This window comes from Physella acuta, unplaced genomic scaffold (assembly GCF_028476545.2).
Source record: "Physella acuta isolate Inbredline_101_S28 unplaced genomic scaffold, ASM2847654v3 ptg001283l, whole genome shotgun sequence".
Classification (NCBI taxonomy): domain Eukaryota; kingdom Metazoa; phylum Mollusca; class Gastropoda; family Physidae; genus Physella; species Physella acuta.
Genome location: NW_026732798.1, coordinates 826,382 through 845,192, shown reverse-complemented (window position 1 = coordinate 845,192; position 18,811 = coordinate 826,382). Strand labels below are relative to the sequence as shown.

The 18,811-nt window shown below is 35.6% G+C and overlaps 1 protein-coding gene across 1 annotated transcript; it reads right to left on the bottom strand.

The window, feature by feature from the left end:
* On the bottom strand, positions 1–18,607 carry LOC131957999 (ATP-dependent translocase ABCB1-like). Its single transcript, XM_059322876.1, has 28 exons — positions 18,544–18,607; positions 15,276–15,397; positions 13,376–13,572; positions 13,148–13,269; positions 12,738–12,909; positions 11,869–12,040; positions 10,841–10,965; positions 10,549–10,720; positions 10,216–10,329; positions 9,127–9,237; positions 8,700–8,825; positions 8,354–8,557; positions 8,097–8,267; positions 7,531–7,791; positions 7,089–7,098; positions 6,734–6,840; positions 6,405–6,575; positions 6,150–6,254; positions 5,849–5,926; positions 5,582–5,665; positions 5,150–5,280; positions 4,879–4,951; positions 4,186–4,427; positions 2,791–2,953; positions 2,318–2,515; positions 1,393–1,599; positions 619–765; positions 1–216 (listed from the first exon to the last, which is right to left on the bottom strand). Exons 1-28 carry the CDS (start codon positions 18,605–18,607, stop codon positions 1–3), a joined length of 4,065 nt encoding a protein of 1,354 aa, XP_059178859.1.
* Positions 18,608–18,811: the final 204 nt, after the last annotated feature.

Sequence of the window (18,811 nt, the reverse complement as noted above, 5' to 3'; positions counted from 1 at the left end):
CTAAACCTTGTTATCACATGATCTCTTAGCTTGGGCTTTCATCATACGATACAGCGCCCCACGACTCGCCATCAACTGCTCGTGTGTGCCCAACTCCTGGATCACGCCTTTCTTTAACACTGCGATGCGATCTGCGTTTCTGATGGTACTCAACCTGTGAGCTATGGTGATGCACGTGCGACCTTCCCTGGCCTTGTCCAACGCTTCCAAAACCACCTGTTGTGACGAATAGTTTGAGGGTTTTTTATGTTTACAGTTTGAATCATCTCGAAGTTCTAATGCTAAATGTATACTTTGATAGATTTTTAAAAAATTATAGTGTTATTTTTTTCGTTTTTTTTTTGGGGTTTTTTTTTCGTCCAGGTTAGATATTCATACATACATAAGATAAATAAGATATTATTATATACATTTTCCTTTATTGAAAGTACCAGCTAATTATTTACTGCTAGTGCTTTAATAAAACATAGTAATTGGTATTGAGTACTGTTTAACGCATACAAAGACCTCCTGCAACTTTTCTTGTATTTACGTGCATCAATTCGTGGGACATAATTCCTTTAAGACGTCTCTCCAGGGTAAATTGACATGAGTTTTGGTATTAAAGCAACCACTCACCTTCTCACTCTCAGTATCCAAAGCTGACGTGGCCTCGTCTAGTAGAAGAATCTTTGGATTTCTCAGCAGAGTTCTCGCGATTGCTACCCTTTGCTTTTGTCCTCCACTTAGTTGTGTCCCTTTATTCCCCACATTTGTTTCGTAGCCCTAGTGTTAAGATTTGAACTTTAACAAAAGACTTGCATGAAAGTTCTGTTTACAATATCTAAAAAAATTCAGCTTTTCTTTTCTTAGTTGCAAATTTCAATATCACAGTATATGTATACATGAATACATGGCATAATTATTTAAAATTTAATTTTAAAACGTTTTTAACAACGAGCTTTAATGTGTGCTCTAAAACGAGGAAAATAAATCGATTTTTTTGTAATGCATAATGTTTATGTCGTAATTTTCTACCTAGGAGGAAGCTTAAAAAGACTAAAGAAGAAAGTTTTTAAAAAGCTTGTAAATATAAACTCACTGAGTGCAGAGACTTATTAACTCACCGAGGGCAGAGACTGTATGAACTTACCGAGGGCAGAGACTGTATAAACTCACCGAGGGCAGAGACTGTATAAACTCACCGAGGGCAGAGACTGTATAAACTCACCGAGGGCAGAGACTGTATAAACTCACCGAGGGCAGAGACTGTATAAACTCACCGAGGGCAGAGACTGTATAAACTCACCGAGGGCAGAGACTGTATAAACTCACCGAGGGCAGAGACTGTATAAACTCACCGAGGACAGAGACTGTATAAACTCACCGAGGGCAGAGACTGTATAAACTCACCGAGGGCAGAGACTGTATAAACGTGTGTATGTTAGCTGTCCGAGCTGCCTCTATGATCTCCTCCATGCCCACCTCCCTCGTGTTGTCCCCGTAAGCGATGTTCTCAGCCAGACTTCTGTCGAACAGGATTGGTTCTTGTGACACCAGGCCGATTTGCATACGCAGCCATTGAACGTTAAGGTCAAGGATGTTGTGATTATCCAAAAGCTGAAATTTCAACGCACCTGTTCTCAGGTTAAGTATTTTGTAGTTGTTGTTTTTTTAAATTCTAATGTAAAACAAAATAAGCATTTCAAAAACAAATATGTTTCGATGATTAGTTTATTTTCTAAAAACTGATATATATTATTTTCTGTAATGACCTCTGATATTGTTTACCGCATCTGGAATGAAATTCTTCAATATATTTAAAAATTGGGCCTTGTTTTGCCTCGATAGATAAGTGATATCATAGAAGAGCTAAAATTGGCTTTAGATGAAGAGACCAAGGGTTGTAATTGTTAAGGGATTATTCGTATTTACTACGTTGAAAATATAATCCAAAGAATTACTATCATCTTGGGTTGCAGAAGCAGCCAAAAGAAAACATAGTTGGTAATCCTAATGCTTAAGCAGTTCAGAACTTCTTCTGGAGTTTTCTCTCAGCAGGAAAGAAAATGTCCTTAGCTAACCAACCTAATCTGTTTTAGGGGTTCGAACTCGGGGATTCCGGTTTGGCAAAATTAAGCCCTCCAACCCGACCACTACCTCAAATTTTGTTTACAAAACCTATAAAACTACGCAATAAATAATGACCCTAAACACTGATGCTACTTACAACTGTTGCACACTGAAACTACTTTGCAGCACTACAAACGTATACTCATGTACAAAGACGCTACTTACAAAGACGCGACTTGCAACAAAATAAACCGACGCTACTTACAATGCTGCCCTCCTGGGCGTCATAAAATCTCTCTATTAGTTGCACTATGGTGCTCTTCCCACATCCACTTCCACCCACCAACGCCAGCGTTTGTCCAGGACGAACTTCTAGGTCAAGGCCATTTAATACCTGAACTTCTTTTCGCATGGGATACCGGAAGCGTATACCAGTAAATTGAATTGCGCTTTGAAAGGAATCCTGTTAAAAAAAATAGTATGTCACTAAATTACAACTATTCTAAAAATTGAAAAATAAATCGAATCACAATTTTGTTCAGTAGAAAACTAACGTCCTCTGTTAAAATAATCGACAATTTCCTGTTCTTTAATACATCCATAACGATGATACATGTGTTTAACGACAACAAACACAGATACAGCGGTGGTGGGAAAATACAGATAACCTCCATGATAACACTGACTAACACATCATAAGAAAAAATCCATCAAATATCACCGCAACAAAAGACGAACCCCATCCAGTTTCACTGATCCCCCTTGACTTTCAGTCACGCTAGGCGCTCTGTCCACTGCAGCGAAGATGGTCTCGGCCGCTTGTTTGGCGAGTGTGGTGTCTGGAATCAGCAACATTATCCGATTCAGCACCGCCACAGATACCGTCACAAAAGAGAAAACCCTGCAAGCATTAATAATTTCAACACAAAAAATATTATTTTTTACGTCAGCAATTTTTTTTTTTACAAGCTTTAATTTAGTTCACAATTTTTTTTTCTGTTTCTTTGTTTGTTTGTGGGCTTGTGGCAAATTTGGTAACTCGTTTTTCACCCACTTCTAATGCAGCTATTTCTTTCAAACTTTCCAGATTCGTTCCATTTCGATGACAATACAAGTTCATCTACTTTTAATTTAATTAGATGTTAATTAAACGGTTTCGAAACTAAGTGGAGATAACAACATTAAATCACTCAATAGATTACTATATTCAATAACAGAAGGGGAGATAACTAGCTAGGCACGATCACCCAAACGGTCTGTTGAGCTTTGGTCACGAATGTTTAAAATCATAGAGCCGGTCGATCTAGTGAAGGGTATTAGGGGCAGATAATATAGTTTTTAAATTATTTGAAACTAAGGTGAAGTGGCAAGTTTTAAAATTATCCTCTGCTTTATCAGCTTGCTGTTGTCTGTAAATGTTGGTCACGGACGGCTGTTTTTTCACGGGGCAGATAATCGTCTTTTAGGCATCGCGAGCTACTGGTGGTGTTTTTTAAGCAAATATTTTTAGCCGTTTCGTCTTCATACAATGGGAATCACTAGAATGTATAAAATAAATCAAATATAAAAAAAACGTTATAGCAAAAAGTATTTAAATACACTGAAAAAAATTAATCTGCTTTCTTTCATAAAAGCTTTTGTAGATAAAATATGTAAAAGATCTCATGAGCGACCACAGCTTTTATGAAAGAAAGCAGATTAGTTGTTTTTTTTTTTCATATTTTCAGTGCATTTGAAAGCTTGTTGCTATAAAAAAAATTGAGTTTTATTTTTATTTGTTTACATTTGCTAAGAATCAAAACCATTTCACGGGTGAATATTTCGTCACCAGGTTCTCACTATAAAAATGGGGCTATTTGTTTTTATTTAACCACAAAACAAATAACATTTAAATTTTTAGCTAGCGAATTGCCTCAACCCTCACACTCTTTTCAACTACAGTGCCCTTAATTAAAAACGCAAACAATTCAAATCCAAAATGTAATCCTATAGAAATCATGAAATAAATAATAGTTAAACGTATGATATGACTAAACTCAAATTCATAAAAAAAATTAACTGTATAACAAGAAACCTATTATTTTTTAAAAGATTAAAAATAAACAATCTATCGATATACCAAAAGATTTTTACCTTATCATATCATAAAAAAGCAGCTCCCCAGTCTGGACCAGCAAAGCCCCACATTCAAACATCACACAGAAGGAAAAGTATGGCATCATCATGAAGAACCCGTACATGGTCCCACTGCCGATGATGTCACCACTGAAGGTGTGTGGCGCCTTCTCCAGTCTGCTGGCGAACATCTGGTAGAATTTCTGCTCCAGTGTCAGGGCGGCTACAGTCCGAATGTTTGAGATGGTTTGGAAGGCGTGCTAGAGAAATAGACATTCTAATGTATGTATTAGCTAAAAATAAAAAAAAACCCGCTAGGTAGTGTGTCAGTCAAGTTCATCTGTAACTCATAAAAGGGAACAACTTAAGAAATAAAAAACATAGAACAAACCAACAAGAGTGACAGCGAGAAAGTTTAACATACAGTAAAAAAAATGTCACTTATTTGGACGAAATTAAGCTTATTCGTATTGATACATGTATTTTTTAAACTATTTAATTGCTTGTTTATTACCCTAACCGTTTCAGTCTTTCAGAATAAAAATATGATCATATTTTTTCTTTTAATCGATTTCTGTGTGCGTGAAAAGTATGTTTACAATTTTCAGTTCGCGATTTATTAAATATTATAAACATTATCTAACCTTATCCATTCTGGAGGTTGGTACAACTAACCATATTACAACTCTAAACTATCTCCCCATTACTTACCGCCACTGCCTCTTCCAAAGCCTTGTTGGTCTTGTCTGTTATGCGACTGGTTAAAATCATTTGTCCCCTCCCACTGGGAACAAAACATGTTATACATGTATTATAAATAATTTAAAAAACACTCTTCTGTAATCGTTAATTCTTACCAATTATCTGGAATTGTAGTTTAGTAATGACTGGGGATGTTCACACGAATACTTATTAACATCTACTGCAGTCTGCGACATGCTTTATGTGAATTAAATGAGAACATTTAGTAGCGTGGGAATACCTTAAAACGACGATGGGGGCAAATGCCAAGATGATAAGCGCCATCTTCCAGGAGTAGTAGAAGGCGAACCCCAGGGCAATCACGATGACGGAGACAGAGTTGATGGTCAGACCCATAGTCGAGATGAGAATCTAAAAAATGAGTCGTAACCAATTAAAGCTTAATTAAATTTTAATAACAATACGAACTTTTAAGCCAAACAGTCAAATAGGTATGTCCTGCAACAAGCTATTTCAGAACAAGTAAGGCACTGTTAATTATTATTATTTATTTCATTCATTAATTGCATTTGATTTTTAATTTAGCTGGTAAAACTGCTGGTGGGTTGTTTTTTTTTTAACCTAAATGTGTAAGACAACGTTCAGGAAAAATCGTAGTAAAAAGCCACACGTATTTTCACAAGTTTGATTCTACGTAGAAAAATATCATTACCTCTTGAACTCTGGAAGCTTCTGTTGCCAGTCTTGTTGTCAGCACCCCAGTGGCGTTCCTCGGGTCATCAAACCAACTCATTTTCTGAAATATAAAACCAACTTAAATTGATATTTTAATTACGTGTTATTTCAATCATCTAAATCTTAATAAAAACAAATATAAGAAACGGTTGTAATAATAGGCTGTTAAAATGCATTGAAAGATTTTTAAAAATAACTAAACTTGCTTTGTTCGCCAGTAGAAATGTATTCAATTAAACCGTACCTGTCGAAGAGATGATCGGAAGAAAATGTCCCTTAATCGAGTCGTTAGAGATTCGCCGGAAACACAAAACATGACTTCCTGAAATTAAAGATTATTGCGAGATGCATTTCTAAAATTAAAAACAAAAACTAAACATAAGTGATTTAATATTCTATTTCTCTTGTCTGTAAAAGTAAAATCCCATATAAAAAGTTAAAACATGTTATTTTCTGTAGAAAACTTCCCAACAAAGTTCAAGCTTTAAAACAACTGATTTCTCTTGAGTTAATTTTAAGATTTAAAACATGTGCTTTTGTCTTACCTGTAAAAATTTCCCGATGAAGTTCAGTATCCCCAATCCAACAACTAGAAGGCATAAGGTGTTGAGAGAAGTCTCTTGCTCTTGTTTGTCAGGGTATGACAAGATCTGCATAAAGTTTAATGTAACAGGTCAAAGTTCAATTCAATTCAGTGCGATCAAAGTTTTCAAAGTCTAAGTGTTAAAAAAACAAATATAAAGGTTGTAAAACAAATCAGAGCTTATTGAAAAAGTCAAATTCAATTTAAAAGTTATTACCTTAGAGAACTGAGCAAACAAGTTTGACCAAAGCGGCATTACAGCCCCACACACTATACTTGCAAGTGTTCCAAAGAGGATGAAAATCCATTCAGGGGAATTAAGTTTGATCAATCGTAAAAATATTTCTCCAGTTGACATCGATTTGGTCCCTTGAACATTATCTTTTGCCTAGAAACAAAACGCACGTCTATATTCATTTACACTTGTTCCTGGAAATAATGCCCACTACTTAAATTAATTAAATAATTTTTTTTTTAAATAGTTAATACTTCCAGTAGCCTAGAAACTTGCCAAAACAAACATCTCATTTTTTGCCATACACTTACATTGTGTTCGGGTGAAAGGACTAGGTCAACAGAAGGCTGTTTGGTGATAAGCTGTGTTGGTTGATTGTCTGCTTGGTCATTCTCGTTTAACTCATCAGTCTGTTTCACTTAATTAGGAGAGAAAACATTAAATCTAAAGAATAATGTTCCACATTAAAACTTAAAAATAATCAAACTTTTGTTTAACATTAAATATTTTTTTCTAATATAGCGATATATTTAGGATAGGATACATTTATTCACTTAATTTGCGAAATCAATTAATGTGCAAATAATCAGAATATTTCTAATGAGATAATCTGTAAGAGACAGACATAAGAAGATTTTCATGACAAGCTTTAACACAATTACTTACAGTGTTGTGCCTGATAAGCAGCATAAAAAATCAATGATAATGTAAATTGTAAAAAAAAAATTTATAATGAAAAAAACAATATCAATTTTAAGATCATCTCTAAACGTAAAAAACAATAGTCCTTCCTCCCATTTCAATAATTTTCTAGCTCTACTATAGTCATACTGTGTTTTTCACACAGAAGCGCAAACTTCAGTTGTTTTATTTTTCCATTTTCAGTTGCGTTAATCAATTCTAAAACTATCATTGTGAATGTTTTGAGCATTTAAATACACTGCAATATACGTTTCAATTAGATTTCCTTTGTTCTCTAATACAACCATCGACAAATACAACTACTTAACACACGAATATATAACACCTAAAAAAACCTAATCATCGGTGAGCCGCTTGTCCCTACGACTTTAAACTAAATCGTTTTTATGAAGATATAAGTTCTTACCTGTAAAGCAACATGTTTGTAGTAAACTCTTACAAAAACCCTGGGTAAGATTAATCTCTTATATAAAACCCTCCGTAAAAAGTATAACGAAGATCTGACCTGTGAAGAAACGAGGTTGTAGTAAACTCCCCGTTTGTCCATCAGCTCCGTGTGGGTGCCCACCTCCACCACTCGACCTTTGGACAGCGTCACTATCTTGTCAGCGTTACGAATTGTCGACAGTCGATGAGCGACGATAAAAGTTGTCCGGCCTTTGCTGACCTAGACAATTATTGCTTGTATGTAAAAGATTTTCAAAATCTGGTTCGTTTAAAAGACAAATTAGTTTACTCTAAAATGACTCGATGAATCCTATAGCTATTGTTAAAATTCCTCTGAGCTTTTTATTAGTTTGTTTAATTTACCTTGTCCTGAGTATCCTATAAAGTGGATTATCTTAGTTGATTCTAACATCTAGGATGGATTATCTCACTTTATAATTAGCTTCTGGGATAAATTATTTTCTTTATCCTAAACATCTAGGGTGGATTAACTTATACTTGACCATTTACGATGAAATAACGTACCTTATCTAGAGCATCTTGTACGATGGCCTCACTCTCAGTGTCCAGTGCTGAGGTTGCCTCGTCCAGCAAAAGAATTTTTGGGTCCTTGACCAGAGCTCGAGCGATGGCGATTCTCTGTTTCTGTCCTCCACTTAGTTGGGCGCCTTGTTCGCCTACATACGTCTCGAATTGCTAAAAGATATTTCAGATTATTTCAAATATTTGTTAATTTATTTAGAGCAGATTGCAATATACAGACTATAAGATGGTTATCTTACATTGGGTAGCTTCATAATAAAGTCATAGGCGTTGGCCATTTTGCTTGCTTGAATGATGTCTTCCATGCTAGCATCCTTCAGACCGTACCGGATATTTTCGGCGATTGTCGTAGCAAAGAGTACCGGTTCTTGGCTGACTAGACCAATGTGCTGACGTAACCATCGGAGGTTTAAGCTCTCAATGTCATGATCATCTAGTGATATCTGTTAAATAAAGTTAAATTATGTGTAATCGGATTGGAATCAGTTACAATACAGTTTTAATAATATAAATAAACGAAATAGTATGTGTTGATCTATTATTGTTTAACTGCCCAATGTTTTGTAATTCTCCCCAATTATTTACCTGACCCATTTTAGGATTGTAAAACCGCAACAAAAGTTGTATCATTGTAGACTTCCCTGAGCCGCTAGCCCCAACCAAAGCAACTGTTTGGCCTGCAGGGGCATGGAGGTCGATGCCGGACAGAACCTACAAAATGTAATACCACATTACTTTATCCTTTCATAGTTTTTGTTCTAGATAACTGACGTTTTTGGCAATATTTCGAGAAGTTTGTTTTATTTTCTATTTTTAGTAAAGTTAAAAGTTTCTTATTATATAGGATTTATATCAATGTTAAATTGTATTGTTCCTTATTAGACCGGCTTTTTATAATAAACGCATCCTCACAGGGAAGTAAAAAAAAAATTAACACTAATACATGTTATTCATTTTATAATGCAAGATAAGAACGTGATTTTGTTAGATGATATTAGTAGAAGTCTAGTACCTGCACTCCTGGCCTGGAAGGGTAGGAGAAATAAATATTTTGGAACAGAATTTCTCCAGTCACCAGTGGAAGCATTTTACCTTCTGCTGAGCTGCTGTTAGATTGCGATTTCTGCAGAGGAATATCAGCTGTGTATTTAAAATTGGGACATAATTTATGTTAATAATAAAATAATTTATATTTATTTTGGTGTAACGATCACCACTCTATCAGCCAGATAGTTGGCGAACGCTCCCGGATTCGTTTAAATGATTATACACAGATGGCGACAAGCCTAAATAAAAGAAAGCTAACACAATAGTTCACTAGGACTCGTACTTGATGTCTAGGGGAAACACTAGAGAAACTACTGTTGCCAACAATACATTTAATCTGCATATAACTTTTAATGAGTGTACAAAGTCGTGGCAGAACACTAGATTTATACAGGATATAATAGATTTACAGAATGAACAAAACCCAACTTACAATTTGTGGGGAAAAAATAATATGATACTCTATCACAGCTTTTAACACTTCAGAAAAATCACCACAGTTTACACAACGCTGCTATAAGCATAAAGAATTACTTAACCACAAGTAATATACGAATATGCTGCTTAAACTACTTAGTACTACACGGCGACACACAGGGCTTATTATCTCTCAACGATGTCTGGTCAAGTAACTGCCTAGAGAAACCTGTGCGCGGTCTATTTATCGACTTAGGCAACATGGACGGTCACCTTCAAATCATAAGGCTATTGGTTGGGGTATCACCTGGTCCGAATCAACCAATCATCTCATAATGGAAAAATACTGAGTCTAAGACTTTCTTAAGACAGTGAAAAAAACCAGTGATTACACCACAGACCATATATGGTATAGTAACAAATGTAAAAATAAAAATTACCAGACCTAAGTAAAAAGAAAGATAGGATAAAATTTTCAAACGGGGGTAGTGTGTGATGTGATGTGGTGTGTATGTGTGTGTGTCTGTGTGTAAAAAAAATTGATATAAGTATTTTCCAATAAGCAAAATTTTTTTTTTAATTAAAGTAATTTTATTAACATCTGGAGTGATACGAAATTATTTTGTAATCAACTTACCTTATTGATGATTCTATAAATCTTGACTGCCGCAGCCATTGCAACGTAGATACCGTTTGTTGCAGGTATAGCATAACCCAAATACACAGCACTCAGAAAGGTGGAGAAAAACACCTGTAACGGAAGACACGACAGTATTGCTTTACATCAAATTTTTTACAAGACAGTATTGTTGTAGGCCCCTACATCGAATTTCTTACAAGACAGTATTGTTGTACATTAAATTTCTTACAAGACAGTATGTTTTTACAAGCAATTCTCATAAGACAGTATTGTTGTACATCAGATCTCTCACATTAAATGGTGAGAGTGTCTAAGTAACAAACTACTCACCACAACTGTTGAAGTCACTGTGTACTCGCCACTTCTGATCAGCTGACCACCGTAGTAAAAGCCCAGAGCATAGCTCAAGAAAAAACCACTCCAGAGTATGCCTAATCCTAAGCCATTTACAATTCCTTTCTCTACACCAAATTTTTGAGCGTGTTTTAGGTTTTCGTGATATCTAGTTCAGAAAAAAAACAAGCTGTTGTTTGAAAAAGAAGAATATACGATTGTTGGCGCAGTAAAAGAGTGTTGGTGGTGATTTACCATCACATGCGTACATTTAAGTACACAGACTAACCTTTTTGCCTCCATTTCCTCCCCACCAAAAGCCACGACTGTCCTTATGTTGGAGAAGGCTTGTTCAGCCACAACCCCAGCCCTGGCGTAAGCCTCTCTCTCCTTGATACTGGTTTTACCGATACTCTGATAATGAGAAGATGCATCAAGCTACTCAAATGTATTCAACTTAACTCACACATGTTCCACATTACTCACCCCAATGACCATATAAATCACCCCTATTGCCATGTTATTTACTTCATTGGCCTATACACTCGACCACTGCCACAAACACTCATAACACTGGGTAAAACACTGGTCCGCTTAAAAGACGCTAGAGGCCACACCAAAAACCCACATTTATCCCCCCATTGCCCACATCACTCAATCCATTGACCCCCACCACTCCCTCCATTGACCACAACAGTAACTCAATAGACTACATCACTCACCGTATTGCCCACATCACTCAATCTACTGACCAATCTACTCCAACCATTGACCTCACCACTCCACCCATTGACCACACCACTCCCTCCATTGACCACAACAATAAATAGACTACATCACTCACCGTATTGCCCACATCACTCAATCTACTGACCAATCTACTCCAACTTTTGACCACAACACTCCACCCATAGACCGCAACATCCCCTCTATGACGCACAACACTCCCGCTATTGTCCTGATCACTCACCCTATTTCCCACTCCCTCTATTGCCCTGATCACTCACCCTATTGCCCTGATCACTCACCCTATTGCCCTGATCACTCACCCTATTGCCCTGATCACTCACCCTATTTCCCTGATCACTCACCCTATTTCCCTGATCACTCACCCTATTTCCCTGATCACTCACCCTATTGCCCTGATCACTCACCCTATTGCCCTGATCACTCACCCTATTTCCCTGATCACTCACCCTATTGCCCTGATCACTCACCCTATTGCCCTGATCACTCACCCTATTTCCCTGATCACTCACCCTATTTCCCTGATCACTCACCCTATTTCCCACTCCCGCTATTGCCCTGATCACTCACCCTATTTCCCACTGCCGCGCCCCCCATGAGGATGGGGAAGGCACACAGCATCACCAGAGATAACTTCCAACCGAAGATGAAAGCGATGATGATGCCGACGATACTGATGGTAAACCACTGTGTTGCCATGGGGATATTTGTTTCTATAGCTCTGTAGATCAGGTTTACGTCCCTGTGAGCAAACATTAAGGGAAATACAATTTGTATCAATTTCTTGCTATCACAATTTTACTAACTATGTTCACATACACGAACAATGAATACTTTACGCATATAACTAATAAGTGTTTATTGATTATTAAAATCAGCTAAGTTACTTAACGTATGCATAATGTATAAATAAATGGAAGTACTTTTGGATACGACGTTGCACGAATAAGTTGAAGCAGAATTTATACTTTTCTCTTGAGTATGAAAGAATAGTATGGTTTGGTGTTTCTAAACCTCCTCTGTCATTTAAATTAGTAAGGTGATTGTGTAACAAGGCTTACTTTGTTTGGTACTACCTGATTTGGTAGATTGATTCTGTACCTGAACTTACTTTGCCACCCTCATATAGTATACTAATTGTGTAACAAAACCTACTGTCATCCTACCACATTTGATATATTAGTTGTGTAACAAAACCTACTGTCATCCTACCACATTTGATATATTAGTTGTGTAACAAAACCTACTCTGTCATCCTACCACATTTGATATATTAATTGTGTAACAAAACGTACTCTGTCATCCTACCACATTTGATATATTAATTGTGTAACAAAACCTACTTTGTCATCCTAACACATCTGATATATTAATTGTGTAACAACACCTACTCAGTCATCCTACCAGATTTTGTATATTAATTGAGTAACAAAACCTACTCTGTCATCCTAACAGACAAGTCTCCCGTCTTGTGGTCATCAAACCAGGCAATCTCCTGGACAAGGATGTTGGAGAAAAAAGATTTCCTCAGTCGGATCACTTGGCGCTGGGCTGAGGCCGTGAACAAAATTTTCTTGGTCGCTCCACACACCCACGCACACACAGACAGAGCTGAAACACGAAAGGAAGTGGGGGTCGTCGATAAAGTCGATGATCCTGAAGTACAGCTAGCCACTTATCTTTCAAGTGTCACAGTAACTCAGCTTCTTTCTAATGTGTTACTATATATTTAAAGAAATCATTTATTTTCTCCTTTTTGGTGCATTATTACACAAAACCTTGTTATTAAATATTGTTTTATGCATTTTGTCAATGCACTCAACTTCTTTCATTAATTAATCCTACTTACCAAAGCCTAGAAAGAAAAGTATCTGGGAATTTTGAAAGATGTCAGATTGCGAACCTTCAGTCGAAGAACTAAAATTTGTTATCAGATGGCTGCCATTAGGGTTAACATGTTGGTCATCAATCCTGAAAGTATTTTAAAGAAACTGAGGCAAATAAAATTAAAATAAAAGATGAGCTTACAGAAAGAAAGAAAAAAAAATAATTTTAATTTTATGATACGGCAACTCACGTGTGTCCATCAGAGTGTGGTAATGTCCCATTAACAGAGCTAGCCTTTGCGACGTTGTCATAGTATCCCTGTTCAACGAATGACCCAACAAACTGACCATACAGGACCATGTTTAACGTATGCATTGCGCCATTGATTACTGCCAGTACAAAACCTGTCACCATCATGGCCACGTCTTTTGTGTCAGCAAAACGAAACTAAAACAGAGAACGGTCCAATTAATTATGTTACAAATTATCCAAATTGTGTTTAAGAATACCTGATTTCGTTTTTGTACAAATACAACTAAATGGCAAAAAAATTAATGTATAAATTTATTGCAGTACAACTAAAACTAAACATTTAAACATAATATAAATATAAACAATTAAAATTATCAGAAGGTAAAAAGTAACAAATTTGATAAGCTATCACTAAACAGCGAAGGCTCCGATCATTTGGACATATCAGGAAATGGTCTGATAAAAAAAAATTGTAACTAATAAATTAGGCTACCTCTATATAAATGTTTATAAAAAGTGTTGATTTGTTAATATTAGCATAATGTAAGATGAATAAGTAAAGAAAAAGTTTGCAATAAAATAAAACTCATTAAAAGACATTCGAAAATTTGGATATCAAGGTGCAAAAGAAAACATCAAAAAGTTGTATCTCATATTTGTATTACAACTTCAATTATTAGTCCTATTTCGAATTAAAGTTTTCATTCGTTTAATTTTAAGAAAATGTTGTGTCAGCTTGATTACATGTTAAAAAAGGATATTGCGAAAGAAAAGTTCACTTCCTTAATGGACATTCTTTGGCTGAATAACAAACACAAAAATGGAAAACAAGTTTTTTAAAAATGTTTAAGCATTGCATCAGCTTGCATCGAGTTGTTGAATCGATCCCCCTATGTGTCCAACATCACAATCCAGTAATTGTTTCAGCATGTGTATAATGATACACCTATTAGCATTTTTATTATTCTTTTGTGACTGTTCTTTCAATGTTTAGGCTATTCAACTTCTGTATGTGGTAAATAGATCTAAATATATGTGCATTAATCCAGAATGGTAGCAAAAATGACTTGGTGACAGAAAATGCATAGGTTGCTATTGTAGCTAATAGGTATATACGAGATGTTGGTTACCTAAACTGGGAATACATTTTTTTAGCCTGACCAGTTTTTACTCGGATATGACTGGAGTGAAGAACAAGACTTTAGGGATGTAGCTGACTGAATTGACGCAAATGACTGAATTGACACAGATAACTTAATGGACTCAATTGCTTGAACTGACGCAGATAGTTAGAGGGACGCTAATTACTGAACGGACGCTAATTACTGAAGGGACACAGATTACTTAGGAGAAGGCATCAAAGACCAAACCCTTTCCAGTGTAACTAAAATAAATTATAAGTAATTTACATTATTGGCTATTTCGTAATTACAAATTTCCAAATAGCAAAAGCAACAATGAATTGTAAAAGTTTAAAACCTGGTTATGAATTATTTTTAAAAATTCCAACCTGATAATGAAACAGTAGTACAAATATCAAAGCTGATTGTGAAATAATGTGACTAATACAAAAGCTTATTTTGAAATATTTTTACAAAATTCATATCTGTTTGTGGAAAAAAAGAAATACGAAAACGATGCTGTTTTTTAAATTATTGTAAATATCAAAACTGTTTTTAGAAAGCTATTAATAATGCAAAAGTTGTTTGTGAAAACTTACTAGTACCTAAGTTGTGAAAGCTATTACTAGTAACAAAGTTGTTTTTAAAAGCTGTTACTAATGCCAAAGTTGTTTATGAAAGCTATTATTCATGCCAAAGATATTTTTGAAAGCTATTAATAATGCCTAAGCTGCTTTTTAGAAGACTGAAAACTCCTACCAGTTGAAAAAAGCTAACCGTCTCCTCCTTGCTACTTGAGCGTTTAAAAAATTTCTTGACTCTCGTTTTATACGGCCTGTCCTTTTCCAAGAGTCGAATTTTCTCTGAAGATTTGCTGGTGTGGAAACCATTTGATATTTCTGTGAAGGGAGCAAGTCGGATCATTTGTTATTTATTTGCTATTTTTTTTTTATCTAGAAAACTGAACATATGGTAAACAATGAGCATACAGCGGAAAATTGTAATTAACACTGGTTCTTTGCAGTGGCGTGCTGCCTGTGTAAAGCGGGGTTATGCTAGTCTCCTAAGAGTTTCAAACAGTTGTTGTTTTTTATTAGACCATACTTCAACGTCAGTGGCGTAGGCAGGGGGGTTAGGGGGGGGGGGGATCATAATCCCCCCCCACTTAGACCCCTCGGTCTAGAAAAAGTATGAGGGGGGTGCAAATCGAAAGTTTGAGGGGGGTGCAAATCGAAAGTTTGAGGGGGGGGGGGTGCAAATCGAAAGTTTGAGGGGGGTGCAAATCGAAAGTTTTTCCCCGGGTAAAAATTGGAAACCCCCCCCCCCCCCTTGAGACGATCCTGGCTACGCCACTGTTCAACGTAAAACGTCTTAGAATAATTGAAAAGCCACGGTGAAGACTACATCTTGCTATACCATGGAATAGTTTCCTCTACTCGGTAGGTCTAGTGGTCTCGCGATCTGGATGCTTTCTTTAGGTCCCTTTCCGACAACAACGCTTTTTTAGCACCAGTTAACCCGTTCTTTCGATTTTAGAAGCGCGTCGCGATAAAAATACAACTTTATGATAAATTGATGTGTGACGTTGTGGCCGAGTGGTCAGTGTTATATCTATCCGGTAAGCTGCCGGTTGGAGCCCGTGTCATCATAGTAATTGTATGTTTGTATCTTATTTTTTTCATTACAATCAAACGGCAAACAACCCCAATAGCTTGCAGAGCTCCTGCAGACCTCTATCTGGTCCACGGGGATACATTCCACCGCACGCCACTGTGACTGATTTCTATCATTGCTCAAGTAATAGCCAGTTTATTAAACTGCTACACCAACTACTGCTAGCTCTGACTGTTAGCACCAACACTACACTCTATAACCTATAACACATTTGCTCTCTTTCCTCTATGTAAGGCCTTTTGGGAACTGGTATAAAATACCTAATGGTTTAACGATACGTGACACAACAAGTCTACCATTAACACATCACCTGACCCTAGCTAATTGTGCATTTTACACTTGGCTGAATACATTGTGGTAAGGTTCATTATGTGCTAAACCTGTAATTATTATAGAGTGGGGTAAGGGTAAAGTAGGCTAGGCGGAAACGGTTATTAACATACGCAACCAACACGTTTCTAATTTTGTTACATAAAAAATTATTGATTTATCATTGACAGCTAGATTTGAACAGTCAAAAATTTGACATGGTGTGATAGTATTTTTTCTTAGAACAGCTGCCAGTCGAAATAAAATTATGTCACTTAAAGTTATTTGTCTGTTAACATTTCCAATAAATGAATTTATAGTGAATAGAAAGCTTTGCAAAATATGTGCATATATTTTATCAGTAACCTGGCTTTTTAAAACATAATAGTCAATATGTCACTATTCGGCTTGTGCTTTCTATTTTTACAAATTTTCGTTGAACTTGATTCCTCGTGTTTAGTGCTGCGTATTGGCATTGTCATGGATCAAAACATGTGAAAGAATTTTCAACCACTTCCACCGTACCGATTCGTTTCAAATTTGACACTTGCCAAACTTTAAATATACAATAACGCACCTTAATATAGGCCTACATACTTGTAAAGAAAAGAGTGGGTCGTTTATTAAAATTTTATAAGTTACCCACAATTTTCTGTATTGTAAAATATCTAACGGTTTATCATAATATATTCAAAGAAAGGTTCTGCAGTCCACTGGTATATAATAAATAACGAATCATTGTATGAGCAATAACTACAATAATGTTAACATTTGACGTTGCATATTCAGTTTACATCCATTCACTTTAGTACATGTTAATGTTTAACCTGCATTAAACCTTTATTACTTTTTTTTTCATTTTTAAAATATAAATTGTCTATCACAATAAACAGAAGTAAATAAACCGGGAGTGATCTCCCCTAAACTTTCTCGAATATTCTAATATAACACTACGTGGGATGTCAACTCGGAATATAGACATGATTATTGTTTACTTAAACTTTTTAAAATAGAATAAAATCTAGTAGAAAAAAAAATTGCGCACCAAGCGAGCACCAAAATCAAATGTGCGTTATAGTGCGCAATATTATTAGTACTTTATAAATTCACATGCGTTTTTTGAGAAATCGGAAATAGCGTAAATTAGTACTTCCGGTCAACGGAAATTACTCAAAATTTGATAGAAGGTAGAGAATTAGATCTTGTACTTACATATCAAATTTCATTTATCTATCTGAAATAGTACTCAAGTTATAGGCTTTTGAAAAATTCAAAGTAGAAAAAGTACCACTTCCGGTTATCGGAAATCGCTCAAAGGTTGATACGGATCTACGATTTTGATAAAATACTTATATATGAAATTTCATCTACCTAGCTGTAACGGTACTCAAGTTATCGTGTTTACACACGGACACACACACACACACACACAGCCATACGGACAAGATTGCAAAATTATGTTTTTCCGTATCAGTGAGGTGTAAAACGTCGAGATTTGTAAAAATCTCGATTTTTTTTTTGCACGATTACAAGACTTTCTCTATACTTCGTATAATCGAGAAAGTAAAAATGAAGATTTTTTGCGTATGAAAGGAGTAGGCCTACATTTTTTATCAGAATTATATTTTCTTCTAGTCGAAAAAACGTTTTGAAAAGTATGTCAATTTCCACCTTTGTAAATTTATTGTTTAATAATTATATTAACTAGCTCAAAGATTCATGAACCGCCCTAAAACGTACTAATTTTTTTTTAAATCTATATCCTGCCTGTTCTTAAAATAATATAAACAGTGTCCTATCGTTTTAAAAATATGCTGTATCAAGTAACAAAGATGTACAGCATAAATTATGGGCTAAACCTTAATGAGAATATCAAATGTGTGTGGTATCCGCTGAATGTTTTGTCATTTAGATGATCTTTTTATCGTGTTTAACATTATTCGATTTAGATTTTCTCCTTACCTAAAATGGTAATACTTCTGTAACTAAGTCTGCCTGAATTATAATGAAGATGGTAAAATTTAGAGATGTCTTGTGATACAATTCAATAAGGATGTCTTACCTTTCTTGTCTTGGGTCCTCTCGCTCCCATTTTCCACACCGTGAAATAATTCATCCACCTCCATTTCAATTATAAATGGTTGGTGAATGTATTTTTTGTATGCCAAATGTAAACTCGGCACAGCTTTTTAAAAATAAAGGAAAACAAAAACAACCTATGCTGTTCTTAAAATCCTCATTAATCCACGGTGACACATAGTTTATTAAAAAAAATATTCAATATTTAGGTGCTCAACTCTCCTAAACATTAAACTTGCAGACTAACCAAC

Coding starts and splice junctions, on each gene's coding strand:
- LOC131957999 (XM_059322876.1), bottom strand. CDS start 18,607: ATGGAGGTGGATGAATTATTTCACGGTGTGGAAAATGGGAGCGAGAGG. Junction 13,573..15,275: donor CAAGTAGCAAGGAGGAGACG/GTTAGCTTTTTT, acceptor TCTCTGTTTTAG/TTTCGTTTTGCTGACACAAA. Junction 5,927..6,149: donor TCATCGGGAAATTTTTACAG/GTAAGACAAAAG, acceptor CTTTAATTTCAG/GAAGTCATGTTTTGTGTTTC.